This window comes from Chelonoidis abingdonii, chromosome 1, assembly GCF_003597395.2.
Source record: "Chelonoidis abingdonii isolate Lonesome George chromosome 1, CheloAbing_2.0, whole genome shotgun sequence".
Taxonomy (NCBI): Eukaryota; Metazoa; Chordata; order Testudines; family Testudinidae; genus Chelonoidis; species Chelonoidis abingdonii.
Window position 1 is genome coordinate 228897764 of NC_133769.1, and position 15762 is coordinate 228913525.

At 40.3% G+C, this 15762-nt stretch overlaps 1 protein-coding gene across 2 annotated transcripts in view; it reads left to right on the forward strand.

Annotated features, from left to right (window-relative positions):
* The window catches only part of MAP3K15 (mitogen-activated protein kinase kinase kinase 15), a 194637-nt gene that overhangs the window by 63832 nt on the left and 115043 nt on the right, over nucleotides 1–15762 (forward strand). Inside the window, exons 4-5 of one of the 2 annotated variants that reach the window (XM_032777971.2) lie at nucleotides 2024–2104; nucleotides 13338–13531. In XM_032777971.2, coding sequence (XP_032633862.1) covers nucleotides 2024–2104; nucleotides 13338–13531 — 275 coding nt within the window. The remainder of the gene's footprint in view (nucleotides 1–2023; nucleotides 2105–13337; nucleotides 13532–15762) is intronic. The other variant, XM_032777972.2, reaches the window with a different exon arrangement.

A 15762-nucleotide genomic window follows, 5' to 3' on the forward strand; every position in this document is an offset into this window, starting at 1 on the left:
AATCTAAATCTTTCTTCCTGCAGATTAAACCCATTATTTCTTGTTCTACCTTTAGTGGACATGGAGAACAATTGATCATTGTCCTCTTTATAACAGCCTTTAACATATTTGTGATTGGGTCTCTTCTCAGTCTTCTCTTCTCAAAACTAAACATGCCCAGTTTTTTTATCCTTTCCTCATAGGTCAGGTTTTCTAAACATTCTATAATTTTCTTGCTTTCTTCTGGACTTTTTTTCCAATTTGTCCACATCTTTCCTAAAGTGTGGTGCCCAGAATTGAACACAATTCTCCAATTCAGGCCTCACCATGTAGAGAGGGACAATCACCTCCAGTCAGAGGTAAAAGTAACGTAAGGGACTTACTGGTACGCTTGGCGACCGGGATCCTGAGCAAGGTTGTGGGGCGGCTCTGGGCCCCTGGAAGGGGCAGGGCCTTGGGCAGAAGGGGCAGGGCTGAGGCCAGGCTCTGGCGGCAATTTAAAGGGCCTGGGCCTCTGGTTGCTGGAGCAGTAGTGGCGGCTGGGAGCCCTGGGCCCTTTAAATCATTACTGGAGCCCTGTGGCAGTGGCAGCGGCCGGGAGCTCCAGGTCTCTGGCGGTGATTTAAAGGGCCAGGGGCTCCGGCCGTGGCCAGGAGCCCCGGGCACTTTTAAATTGCCAGGCCCTGGGGAACCTGTCCCTTTGCCGCACCCCCTTCCCCTCCATCAGTGGCCCTGCCAGTATGGTTGGTTTTGTACCAGCTCTTACCGGTGAATACATCCCAGAATGATATTAGCCTTTTTTGCAACTGCATCACATTAACTCACATTCAGTTTGTTATCCAATATAAACCACAGCTTCTTTTCAGTAGTACTACTGCTTAGCCAGATATTTCCCATTTTATAGTTGTGTATTTAATTTTTTCCTTCCTGAGCTGTAGTACTTTCCGCTTATCTTTATGAAATTTCATTTTGTTGATTTCAGACGAATTCTCTAATTTGTCAAAGTCATTTTGAATTCTAATTCTGCCCTCTAAAGTGCTTGCAACCCCTTCCAACTTGGTGTCATCCACACATTTTATAAGCATACTCTCTACTCCATTGTCCAAGTCATTAATGAAAATATATTGAACAGTACAGACCCAGGACTGACTCCTGCAGGACCCTACTAGACACACGTTTCCGGTTTGACACTGAACCATTGATAACTTCTCTGTGAGTGCGATCTTTCTAACAGATGTGCTCCCACTTCATAGTAATTTCATCTAGAACTAATTTTCTAGTTCTCTTATGAGAATGTAATTTGGGACTGTATCAGAAGCCTTACTAAAATCAAGATATAGCATGTCTACAGCTTCCCTCCATCCAGTAGGCTAGTTACTCTGTTGAAGATAGAAATTAAGTCAGTTTGGCTTGACAAATCCATACTGGCTATTCCTTATAGTCGTATTATTCTCTAGAAGCTTACAAATCGCTAATAACTAGGACAAAAATAGAACATGGAGATAATATAAGGGAAATAGTTTAAACTGATTTTTCCTTAAATTGGTGATTTCATAATGATTTAGAATTAACAATCTGATTTTAATACTCTGTATATATTAAATATGAAAAATGTTAATGCAATTTAAGGATATCTATTTAACAGTAAAGAGTTCTAGAAATGCAAAAGGTAAAGTTTTAATAGGCACACACTAGTTTACCTCCATTGTATATATGTTGTTGTATGTAGTTAATTACAGTGTTCATGTAATAATCTAACTAGTGATTGTATATAAGACTTCCCTGAAAGCATGTCAGCGATAAAACAAGAACATATGCTTGCAAACTTGTCTCTGTAGTATTGTAGTTATACTATAATTTCTGCAAACTTCTTTGAGCTTAAAGATTATATATAAACATGCTGTATATGTGTTTTCATCTTCTGTTGTATCTCTTTCTAATAATTTCTCTCTTCACGTGTCCTGTGTCTGTCTGTCTCTCTTTTTTTATTATTTGTATACTTCCATATTCTTTATTTTCCATACTGTTCCATTTCAATTTGGAGCTGGCTACAGTTGCCAACCACAAAGCTTTTCTTCAGGTCCAAGTGCCTCCTGAGTACCACAGTGGTTATGTGATAGGCAAAGTATGTATTACTTTCTATTCTGCTTTCTGGCTGAATAAAAGTAATTTTAGAATTATTTTATTACTGTGCCTTTCCAATTGTATTTACTTAAGAATATTTTAAAAATAATACTGGGCTGGATCTTATTTTTCAGGCAACTGTTATCTTGGAATAGATGTTATTTTGAAATTATATCCTGTAGCCTAAGGATACATTGTCTTTTTTTTAAAGAGAAAGCCAAACCCTGCATTTTCAAAAAATATATTTACATTCAGACTTTTAAGATGAAGTAGTGCATATAAAGTACTCTAATTTTGCTGGGAAATCAGTCACATGCAACAATTTTCTGTGGTGTCCAGTCCATCATATTTTTCTGTAGTGTTGAAAATTATCTTGATCCTTAAGACAACTAATTAATTTAATTCCCTGAGCGTGTTCAGATAAGCAATGTGTTTAGAAGCTTCCAAATTCGTCTAATGAATTTGGTTTGTTCTTTGTTGTCCAATTGCCTGGGTTAAACCATATTGAGAGAGTCTTTTACATGTTATCTTAAATACTCTTAAGACTTGTCTACATGGGGAACTGCATAGCTCTAGCAGCATAATTCTAGCACCATAACTATACCAGTATAACACCCCATGTGGATACTCTGATTTCAAAATAAAAATAATTTAAGGTATAGGGTGGTAGTATAATTACACTTTTGTGGAGGTATATGTACAAGTTTGCTACTCACTGGTGTTATCCTCACCTAGCTCCAGGGACTCATTGTGCCTAGCACAGTACAAACGTAGTAAAAGACGGTTGCTTTCCCTAAGAGCTTACAATCCTAGTTTAAGACAAGTCATGACAGATTGGTGAAACATACAAATGAGAGGAGGGAGAATGGGATAACAGTAATATAAGCATTTTTTTCCATAGCCTAACTGTGTGCACAATTTGTAGATGTAGAATTTTTTAAAAAAATAATGGTGATTTATATAAGCAGATCAGTAGCCATAGTCTTAAATTGCAGCCTGCCTAACCACTATCAGCCAATAATATGCTATAGGCATCACAGTAACAGTAGGGCAGTCAGAGTTCCTGTGCACACCAGGGCCTCAACCCCAGGAGCCACAAGGGTTCCCTTCCTCCCTGGAGAAACAGTTGAGAGGAGAGGCCCCTCCAGTACTTACCATAACAGCCAGAGTGTTTCTGAGTGGGTGGATGGATCAGGGCTGCTGCATTCCTCTCCTCCTGCCACATTGAGTCCTCTACTAAGATGGTGTCAGCACCTCTTCCCTCCTCTCCCAAAGATCGTGAGGTCTTGGAGATAACAGCTAAGTTAGGTGTTAAAACCTCTTTGAGCTATTGGTCCAGGCTTACTGCAGACTTATGAGGTCATCACTGCATTAGTTATACTCAGGTCTTGTGTTCAAGCTTCCCCTCACTAGAAGAGCTAGAAACTTCTTAGTTCATTTTTCAACAAAAGCTGAGATTCTGGTGTAAGTACATGACTTCAGAAGCTGATGTCCTGAAGCATGGACCTAATGTTCCTATGCTTCACCCAGTGCTGAATAGAAGTGAGTATGAAGGAGGTTAAGTCATGGTCTTGCAGGTGTTTTGTGGGACAGTGATTTACACATAAGTAGGGTTCTACCAAATTCACGGCCATAAAAAACTCATCATGGACCACAAAATTTGGTCTCTTCCTGTGAAATCTAGTCTTTTGTGTGTTTTTACCCTATACTATGCAGATTTCACAGGGGAAAACAGCTTTTCTCAAACTGGGGATCCTGACCCAAAAAGGAGATGCAGGGTGGTCGTGGTGTTGCCACCTTTACTTCTGCACTATCTTCAGAGATGGGCAGCTAGAGAGTGATGGCTGTTGGCTAGGCGTCCAGCTCTGAAGGTAGAGCCCCACCAGCAGCAGTGCAGAAGTAAGGGTGGCAGTACCATACCACACCATACCTCTGGACTTCTATGCTGCTGGTGGTGGTGGCTCTGCCTTAAGAGCTGGGCTCCCGGCCAGCAGGTGCTGCTCTCTGGCTGCTCAGCTCTAATGGCAGCTCTGCTACCAACAGCAGTGCAGAAGTAAGAGTAGCAGTACCACAACTCCCCTACAATAACCATGCAACCTCTCCGACAACTCCTTTTTGAGTCAGGACCCCTACAGTTATAACTGTGAAACTTAAGATTTAAATAGCTGAAATCATGAAATTTACTATTTTAAAATCCTATGACTGTGAAATTGACCAAAATGGACCATGAATTTGGAAATAGGGCCCTACACATAAGGAATAATATGGAAGAAGGGATGAAGCTTCTTGTGGGAGAAATAGACGAGCAGATGGCTGAGACTTTCATCATTGGCTGAGCAAAGGGGAAGGCTGATAAGATAATAGAGAGGGATAGGTAGGATGGAGCTGAACTGTGAAATACCTGAAGACAATGTTGTATTTGTTGCAGTGGATAAGGAGGGGAGGGACCAAAAAAGGGCAGGAGGATTGTTTTAGAAATAGCATTTTGAACAGACTCTTCGAACTCTGCAAGTTTTTGATCAGAAAATAAACCCAGAACTGAATCTTGCATTGAGTTTGAAATGTCTTTTCACTCTCTTCCATATCAAGCTATATGCTTAATGTTAGAGGTGTTTTAGAGGAAGTCTTTTTACCCCCTCTTTTTTGCAGTTTATCTATGGATATCTTAAAAGATGTTGGGCTTCCAATAATAGATATCATCTTCCCCCTCGACTCCAAAAACTGTAAATAAAATGGTTCTCTTTTACCATCTCTTTTGATCACTGATTCCTGCAAAGTGCTGTTCTGGTGCACATGGCCTAAATTGATGAATGGATACTAGGCAGCTTGTTCATGCTCTACTTGGAAAAAATTGAAAGTGTTGCTTGTTGGGTGGGGGGAAGACTTTTGGAAGATCTTGATTATTTGGAAATTGCCATGTTTGTTGATGACTGTGGATTGATAGGCCCTTCATGTGAGGACTCTTCATTTTTTACTGAGAGCTGAACATGGAAACCCATGTTTCATTCATGGTCAGATATAGCTCTCATCCACCTGCCTCCCTCCAAAATCTTTTGAAGTTGTGACCTTTTCTTCTGGAGATAGACCTTGCCACTGTAATCTGTGTCCTTGTCATCTATAAAGACAAATTTTTAAATTTCAGTAATTTTTTTGTTATGGTATTAGTATTAACAATGTGCTCTATTGAGGGCTACCTTTGAAAACCACTTTTAATTTGTAACTCTTGCAGAATGCAGTAGCACAGATTCATTGAGTCCTGTAATATGCACTGGCCATCTGTTAACCAGTGAACATGCTTCAAATACTTTTGTTTGATTTTGAAAACCTTCAATAATAGAGGACTAGTTCAGTGAGGAGGGAAGGAGACATGTTTTCATCTTGATTCCTTTATGTCAATAGAGATTAGTTGGTTTGGAATTACTGACTGTCCCAAGGCATGTATTTGAGAAGATAGGAGGGAGGGTCAATGTTGTTGAGGTCTTGTAGCTTTGGAAAGGCCTTAATCCTTAACCTATTAGTCATTTTTTCACTGGAAAAAAAGAAGTTAAAATCCTAGTGAAGGCAAGGCTGCCAACTGTGACTTTAACACTAGTGAGCCGCTACTATTAAACCCCAGGTTCCCTGTAGACTTTAACTTGACCTCTTAACTCATATGATCGTAGGTGCTGGAACTCCTGGCTTGAAGTTTTCCATCATGTACAGGGTTAACAGTTTGGTTCAATGGCTCTCAGCACCACCACTATACACATTGTTCCAATGTCCTTGCAGGAGATGGCTGCCTAGTCCCCATTAGGATTTTAATTTCAGTTAGCTACCTTGAGTGAGTTAATTAATAACACACCTTTTTGTTCTTCAGTGAAGATACACCCATATTATGCCAAAACATAGCAATGACATCATTCCAGGAAAAGACTGTAAAACTTATTATTTAGAGGTGGATTTTCTGAGATTCATTTCACTGATAATTCTGATATCTCCTTGATCTGAGTTGTCTTTGTTTAGATTGTTTTTAGTTATATTCTGGTAGGGCACCTACATACCTCAATTAAAATAATTTTTTAAAATTTCTATCATGTTTTTAAAGTGTCATGAAAAATAGATGTATAAATACTAAGAATTATTTCTCAAATCAGTGTATAAGTGCAAAAAAAATTATTTTCTTATAGTACACTTACACTGTAACTGAATAATAATTCTGTACTTATTCCTTAACAACTTCATTTTAAGTTGTTAATGTATCGTTTCCAACTGTGAATACTTATTTTGCTTGTATTTTAGATTGGAAATATTTCAAACTAATTCAGATAGCTAATAACTTTAGATTATCCAAATGTTGCTAAACAGTCTTGTGCAGATATTAATTTTATTTATCTTGCACAAGTAGAGCTATAAGTTTAGCAGGCAGATACTGTTTGAATCACTGAGTAACAGCACTTGCATTTGCTGCACTTATGGCAAAAAAATTAGATTGACAAGACTGTTTCCTTTAGACTTTTACACAGTACTCTAACTGATGCCAACAGGTGTTCCAGTTGATGGAACAATCATAGAATATGGCTCCAGGGTCAGCTCTTACGCTAGCAAGAACTTATTTATGAATGGCATTGAAGTGTTCACCTGCATGAATAAAACTGATATATCATAGGGCTGGAAAAGATTATTGGAATCATCTAGTTCATGCACCCTTGCTTTCTCTCCTACTTTCTTACTGAGTGTTTTCTTGAATACCTCTCATGATAGTGCTTCCCCTGCTAGCTCGGGTAGTTGAAATTCCTGATTGCTCTAACGGGCTAAGAAATTTCTTTCCTAATGTCCAATTTGTATTTATTTTCTCATTTAATTTTAGGCCACTACAGCTTATTTTCCAATACATTTAAATACGAATTAAATCTCAAAAATATTTTGCACAATAAAGCTATTATATCATTCTGTTCCTTGCTCTTTCTAAAACATCTTGCCGCTCTTCACTTCCTCTCTACTAAACAACTTCTGCATTTCACTGACTAGTGAAATGATGATTATCTGCTGCATGGAGGGCAATTTCCTGCTCACATAAGTCTATTAAAATCCGAAGGACTGTTCCTGTGATGAAAGTGAGGACATTAGGCCCATAGAGGAAAAATTCCCATTGACTTCAATGGACTTTTGATCAGTCCTGTAGCTTATAAAGTGTGTGGCAAAATGCCGGTACTGTTCTGCTGGGTCTCGCGCTTTCTCTTCTCTGGGGTAGGTTCAGGGGGCTATTGCTTGCCTCTGAACCAGTTCTTAATCATTCCCATAGTGTCCTTGGAGGAGGGGAGTGGAGAGGGAGGGACCTGGGCCCGCCCTCTACTCCAGGTCCCAACCCAGGGGCCCTGGGGTTGTGGTGAACCACTTGACTAGCGGTTTCTTCCCCTGGGTTACTTCCCTCTCATACCCGTCAGCTTGTGAAGGGCTTCTCGCCTCTCTTCTATACAAGCCTGGTGCCCCTTACCTAGGGTTTCTGTTGGGCTTCCCAATCCACCGCAGCACTCCTCCAAACCTTCTATTTCTCTCTGGACAAACTCTTCTCTTCTGCAATCTGCACTCTGCTCCAATCCAACCTTTCTCCTTCAACTACCACCCCCTGTCTGACTGAAGCAGGGGTTTATATCCCATGACTGGAGTCAGGTGCTCTAACTGGAGTCAGGTGCTCTAACTGGAGTCAGGTGCTCTAATTGGAGTCAGGTGCTCTAACTGAAGTCAGGTGCTCTAATTGGCCACAGCTGTTCTAGTTAATCTAAAGCAAACCTTCCTCCCTTGGCAGGGAATAAGGCCCCCTGCTAACACTCTTATGCTGCCTTCTGGCCATGCTGTATCACAAGTGGCACGGGGTCATTTGCGGTAAAGGGGCTATGAAATGTAAAACATTCAACATCATTGCGCTTCTGGTAGCAATAATGAGAGTAATCAGCATTTAAATCTTTCCTGATTTGATGTCACTAACTTAGGTTCCAATCCTGCAACTGACTGCATGCAAGTGGACCCCTGCGCTTATGCATCTAGTTACAGGATCAGGTACTGTCTGTCAAGGTGGAATGTTTCCCTTAGGACGGTCATATAAGCATATGACCTGAGTTTGAGTCTGGATTTTTTAATATATATTCTATAGAAACAAAATAAAGTCAAACTATTGTAGTTCCTCAAACCACCACTTTGAATACGGTAGCACGTGTGTGCCATGCGTATCACCTGTACTTAGTAACGCTTTTCGGTATTAACCAAGGTGTCCTGGTAAATCGCTGCCACTTGCTCAGAGCAGGAGCAAGCCTCATCTCTGCCCATCACCTTCCCCCTTGGGAACATAAGTGCTCCAATCAAGCTCCATAAACCCCACTCTTTCCCAGTGCAGGCTAGCAATGTACACGCCCCATTTTACTACATTCAAGAGCACAGTTTCTTGTCTTGTGGACACCCTCAGTTTACGTGGATCTGCTGCCTCCATGGAAGCAGTGTATCTCAGTTCACCAGTTTCACCTCAGTTCAACACTCTTCTTAGGACAAGGTGTCTATACGTGTTCATAGTAAAAACAAATTTAAGTTTATTTAACAGAGCTTGAGAGAGATGCAAAATAAAAGTAAAAGGGTTTGGAAACATGATGTTACAGGTAAAAGACAAACAAATTGCAATCTATAGCCTATACTTATTAACAAGTTATCTTCCTAGACAGGAAAGTATTTCTCATCCAATGATCCATCCTTGCAGCGCTTGTCCAGTCCAAAAAGCTGGGATCCACCTTTCATGAGATGCTCCCACTGGCTCAGTGGCTCTCCCATAATGAGTAACACCTTTGCCCTTTCTTCTTCCCCTATACAGTTACAGACTGTTGTATCTTAGCCCAAGGAGGTCCCCTAACCAGAGACTTTTCTTAGGGGTTCTTTTGTCTTGGTAACTGCTCAGGCCTGCATCTGGTCCAGACAGTAAATCCAGGGCTTGGGTTGGCTCCACTGATGGCCCTTGTTCTCATTGTTGATTGAGTCAGGTCCTCCATCTCAAGTGGCAAGTTTCACTTTCAACCATTTTGGAATACAATGCCCTACATGTTTCATAACTCTAAAATGGTCTCCCATACAAACACCTCGCAATAATCATGACATTCAGCTAGTTCTTAGCGCTCAACAGATACCACCCATGACCCCCTTCAGTGAAATATTGAGAAGATGGTCAGACACCGGGGTAATATACCTCCCTGGGCATGTCTGTGTCACACTTACCCACAATGGGGTATGTAGCAGGGCACTGCAGAGCCTCTCTTTGCTTCTGCCACTGCTGTGCTGACAAAGTCACTTGGAGACCCTGGGGTTCAGTAACCACTGGTGTCATTTATTTACAGGTTAGGCTCCCAACATCTTTTCACCATACACAGCTTGGGTTCTAGAGTCTTCACCGAGGAAGGAGGAGCTATCACCCTGCTTCCACTCCCTCCCTCGTCCCTCCGAGGCTAATTGGGCAGCTGTCTTCCATTCACCAATTAGGCACAGGTTTTCTCTAGCCAACTCCAATTTATTTCCCTTCATGGGAGTTGGCATGACAGAGGGCTGAGTCAGCAGTTCTTCCCTTTGGGGGGCTGTGAACAGTGACCAGGCAGCTTCTTAAATGAAAGTATTGTTTAATTTTGACAGTAGGGACAAAGCATTTAGAGGCCAAGATATTAAAACAACAGTCTACACGTGTCTATCTTTCTAAACCCAGATGATAGCCTCGGTAGGCCTAACTTTTCAGACCCCATAATAAGTGCCTCTGTCTGTTGTTCACAAACACCTATTCCTTCTCTTGAGAGAGAGACCTTTAAAACCCTGCTATATTCTTTTGTTCTTCTGTATTCCTGAGGTTTTGGCCCTTCTGGTCAAAACTAATTTCCCAGGCTAGTTGGGCAGGAGGTAAACTCTTCAAGGCTGAGAGTTTGGACATTGTCACTTAGCAGCCCTCAAGAGTTTGCTGAGGAATGGCTTATCTTCAGCCATTCTTTTCACAATCTGCTTTTTTTCTTACAGTCTCCTGTTAAACTAAACCAATATATTCATACAGTAAACATTGTGATAACCAGATCAACATATACTATTCATAAATTATTAGACAGCAGCTCCAATTCTGTCATAATGATCTAAGCCAATCACAAATTTTGCGGAGCCTGGCTGATGATTTAACAACACTTGGGGTTGGCAATACTACATAAGTTGCTTAAGAGGTTATCGGCTGCTTATTCCTCACCTAGAATATCAGTAATTTCTTTGTGACATTACAATAATTTTCCACAGTGGCTAATTTTGATGAGTCAGGGTTTTCTTTAGATGAGGAATAGATAACTAGAGCAGAGACCTCCTAAGGAATAAAGATGTTGTTTTCAGACATCTTTGGATCATAATAAAAACAATATAAAGGAAGTAGAGAAACAGAATTGTTTCTAAGTAGTGAAGATTCGATGGAATCTTTTAGAAATTTCAGTCCGCATATTGTACTGTGTGGGATGTTTGGATTTTATTTAGTGCATGCGTATGTTAAATAGAAAAGAGAGGAGTCAGGAAACTGTTGATCACTAGCCATGAGGTAGCACAGAAATACTAGGCTTTGATGGGTATCCCCTACATACTAAGGTTACTTCTGCCAGGAGGTAGCCTACCTCTTTTTGTATAACACTGATGGCTTACGTTGGCAGCTGATGATGTGGCTGTACATCACGAACTTACGGGGCTAAATTTTCAAATGAAGTCCCACTGCTTGCACCTCTAGAACTCTTCACATAAGGTAATGTGTTTAAATACAGATAGGGCTTAATTTCTGCATTAAAAAAGGTGCTTCTGCATTGTGGATGAAAATTTGTGGAATAATATGTGGGGTGCAAAAATCCAAGAGGAGGCAGGGGACATGAACAAAATGGTTAAATGTTGTCCAAACAGGTGTATTGCACTGTTCCACACAGGTAACTTTGAGAAACATCTCTGAAGGCTAGTTGTGAAATTTAAAGTTTTCCTTCTCCCAGCAAATAACTACAGTTTTCATTACTGCTACAAATTGTAGCCATAAGAAAATTATATGGACTCTCAAAGCTGATCTTCATCTTCTGCCCCAGAACTAAGAGCTCATGGATTGTTTGAAATTTAAAACCAAAATTCATACACAAGGAGAATTATTGACCTAAAGTGTTTGTCTTTAGTGGTTTGAGGGGTGGGGGCAGACTTGCTTTCTCATGAGGTCACGATGTTCCAGGCCAAAGACAACCTTAAAAATAATAATAGAAAAAAGCAAAACTAATTTTTTGCAAAATGTGCCCTGAGCAACTTGACATGCTAGTTGCTTGAGTTGAGCTTGATTTAAGTAATTAGTTTTGGGGAGGCGGGTGGTAGAAAATAAAGACAGCAGTGGGACTGATGATCACAGTGTTAGAAATGTGAATGCTGTACTGTGTGGTGACATTTAGCTCAAGTACAGTCAATAGGAATGTGGTATTATTTTTATTAGAAATGATGGATCTTTTATAGTTTGGAATCATCATGAACTCAAATAGAGGGGCAAAAGAGTTACTGTGCCTCAGTTACTTTCTCTTTCTCTGCCTTTAGGTAACCACATGCCTGAAATGAGGGTTTCAAATGAAAAATCTCCCCTTCTAGTGACTGGTTTATTGGCATGCAACAAAATCTGTTCAGCTCTCCACTCTTGTATCAGGGCTTCTTAGTCCTTCATTTCCAGGGCTGTGCTGGTCTCCCCTCTTTCACAGCAGCTGCCAGTCTACTGCAGGTGATGATCTTTCTGTCAGTCCATGGAGCAGTCCACACAAGGTCTTTCCCAGTCTGTGGCACCTCTCAGACTCAGCTGAGAGCACTGCTTTATATAGCCCTGCCTGGTAGCCACATGCCTCTTTCTAAATGCATCTGCACTGATTGTAAACGTCTATGTCCCTTCTGTGGGGTGGGCCGGGAAGGCAGCACAGGGGTTAACCCTATTCCCTGCTGGATTGGGGAATGAGATCTGCGCAACTGGTCACAAACAGCAACAGTTTTCCTAATTCATTTCTCTTCAGGTCTAGTGCCTGATTCCTTCACCCTTAGTAATGTATATATTCCTCCCATACGAAAGGAGTCCCACTGAAGTTAATTTTGCCAACACTTCTATTCTCTGCAAGTCTCACAATATTTGATAGTGTTTTTAAAGCCACAGCTCCTGGAGTCATGAATCTCAGCTCCTCTCTTTTTTATTTTTTTTAAAGTAAGTTTTCAGTCCTCATGGTTGCAGGGGATACATAGGTTGCAAATATGAACCCTGAAGTCCCAGAAACTAGAAATGTTTAATTATTATTTAAAACCTCCTGATTTTGGAGGGCCTGAGTCATAATTTTTGAATCCTTGGGGTTGGCAATACTGAGCTGGGCCTCTCATTCTGGAGTGCAATAAGGTCTCTGGATCTTAAAATACTAGGTATGGTCCTCTTGGTTACTTCCATCTCCTCTCTTCTCCCCTCCCCTTCTCTACAGAGAGCCTTCTACCTGCTACCTCCAACAGTAACTAATCTCTTATTCTTCTTTGACTACAGTGACTGCTTCCCAGCAACTGCTTCTGCTGTAGTGCCTTCTCAATAAGGGCCAGATCAAAAACCCAACAAAATGTTATAACTGAAAAGACACATTTCATATATAAGAATGCTACTGTCAGTCTCCCTTTATTATGTTTTCATTGGACTGATCTACTGAATAACAGAGACAATATCATGACAGCTGTCACCCTACATAATTTGTCATACTCACATTTCAGAATATTTAATTAAAAATTTCAGTTAAATAAAAATAACTAAGGTAATTTAAAAATTAGTTGTATTATTTAAATTCTAAATCTCTGGTGACAGCACCATGACATCCTGAGGGCTGCTGCTTTTTAAACAAACAAAAATTTATACTGTACAGTAAACTTGGATGTTTTTTAAAAAATCTGGATTTCCAGTTAACCATATATTCACATAAAGACTTGATTCTTCCCTCAAGAAAGCAACTCCTACTGAAGTCAATAGGAGTTGTGGTCCTTTTGGATGCCTGAAAATCAGGCCCAAAGTGTCTCAAGTTGAGCATCCAAAAGTGGAGGCATGCAGAATTAGTGAACACTTGTGCAAACCCAGCTGCCCATTATTTGCTCTTAAGGAATTAATCAGAAGATTCAGAATGAGATCACACAATTTGAGTGTGCAGTGCTTCCATTTGCTATCTGAATGTGTTTGCTTTTCCTTCTAGGCTTCCAGTGGGAATTACTATTTTATTCCATACATTGTAACACCCAGTGCTGATTATTTTTGCTGTGAAAGTGATGCCTTGCGGAGGGCCTCTGAGTACATGCAGCCTAACTGGGACAACATCCTGGGACCACTCTGTGTTCCCCTGATGGACAGGTTTATCTGTCTTCTGAAGGACATTCACGTAACATCATGGTAATTTTGCCACCTTTACACTTCCTGCTTGTGGATATTTTTTCCTGCTCTGCAAGGGGTTTCAGAATCCCTACCAAAGTTCAGTGTGTTTAACCCTGTTTTAAAATAAATACCTTAATTTAACCTAAACTATATTTCTGTCATGAAGCTGTTGTAGTAAACTAACTATTTTATGTCAGCAGTGGATTGCATTTAGTATCCAAAATATCAGCCATCAGAGTCAGAACTGTGGATACAGCCCTTGGAAAAGAGACGGTATAGAAACTAAGTGTGTGCATACAATATGGTATTGACTGTGGTCACATAGACTAGTGTTTGAGTGGAACCTTTTTAACAGTTGAATTGCATAGTAATTGTAGAAAGCTGCTCTGGGCCTCAGCTGTCCTATGGTGACTCCTGTTTACTGACACATCTTGATACCCCTTTGTTTAGTAGGCACTGTCCTTTGTACCTCTTCTGCACTTTTCACATTCCCTTCCTCAGTCAAAATGTTGCATAATTTCTGTTTTATGCCATGCCCTCCTTCCTACTTCTGTTTCTGTATTGGCAAGAAAGCTCTCATCTTATGGCATAGGTTCCATGCGCTGGGTAAACTGCGTGATCATTATCACTTTTCAGCTGTGCTCGTCATCAGGTTGTAGCACGGTCACAGGCAAACTCAGTTTGGATCCATACTCAGCATTATTTGAAACTGTGCAGCCTTAATTAAAACTCTGATCAGTACCTATCCTATGCTGCTGCTATTGTTGTTTATTATTTGAATTACTGTAGCAGCTAGGAGCCCTAATCATGGACTAGGACCCCATTATGCAAGGCTGTGAACAAACACAGAACAAAAAGATGGTCTCTGCCCCTAACGAGCTTACAGTCTATTTGAATGTTGCTGAATTGCAGCTATATTGTTGAACAGAGATGCCTTCATTCAGTGTTATCAGTGGAGCTCAGTTTTAAGTTGGTGCGTTTTTGTTTGTGTCAGCTGCTATAAGGCATTCAGTTCCTACAGTGTCCTTGTGTTGTATTTTTACATTAATTTAAAAGTAACTGATTATAAAATTATTATTTTGCTCCTCTATTTTTTATCCTGCCATTTACAGGCGTATTAATATCAAGGAGGGACAGTAAAGATTAGGGTAATGTGATGCAATCAATAAAGCTTTTGTTTATGTGGTGCCTTTTATATAAATTCTCTCCTAAAAAGCTTTAAAGAGTTAACTGTACAGTTACAGAGTTAGGAAGAGTGGTGGCAGAGAGATGTGAAGATATACAGTAGAGGCAAGTGACAAAAGATAAGTTTTAATGAGACACATAGTCTAAGTCACTTTTGAAAATGGAACTGGGTCTTCTAGGTGACTTAGGGTAAAATTTTCAAATCACCTATGTCTGTTCTTATTAATGGAAGAAGAACTGATAAACATAAACCTGGAAACAGTGCACAAGAACTAGGAGTGATTAGTGTGCAACAAATTAGACATGAGTTTGCAGTGACAGTAAAATAAGTAAAATGAAAGCCTTCCATTGGCCATTTCTTCAGACCCTCACTGCATTATCTCATGAGAGTACCTTGCAAGTGATATGTGCTGTGATATTGTATCACAGTATTAGTGGATATTAAGAGAGAGCTTAATTTCCTCTTCTGCATTTAGGATTTAGGATCTGAGCACTTGTAACTCCTTTTGGACAAGAAAAGCAGTTATATGTGCTCAGTACCTGTCAGGATCTGGCTATTAATGACTAAGACCTGGGCTTAATAAATGCTCACTACAAATTACGTTTCAAATAGACTGCATCTTTTTTTTTTTAATCTCCTTACATTGCAATATAAACTGAGATTTAGTGAAAAAAAGACATGATCGTTGTTACTGTGGCTTTTGCATGCCTCCTGTATAATAGTATGCATTATGTTCACTAAGGCCTGGTCTACACTACGCATTTAAACCGATTTTAGCAGTGTTAAACCGATTTAACGCTGTACCCGTCCACACTACGAGGCCCTTTATATCGATATAAAGGGCTCTTTAAATTGGTTTCTGTACTCCTCCTCAACGAGAGGAGTAGCGCTAAAATCGATATTACCATATCGGATTAGGGTTAGTGTGGCTGCAAATCAATGGTATTGGCCTCCGGGCGGTATCCCACAGTGCACCACTGTGACCGCTCTGGACAGCAATCTGAACTCGGATGCTCTGGCCAGGTAAACAGGGAAAGCCCCGCGAAATTTAGATTTTCATTTC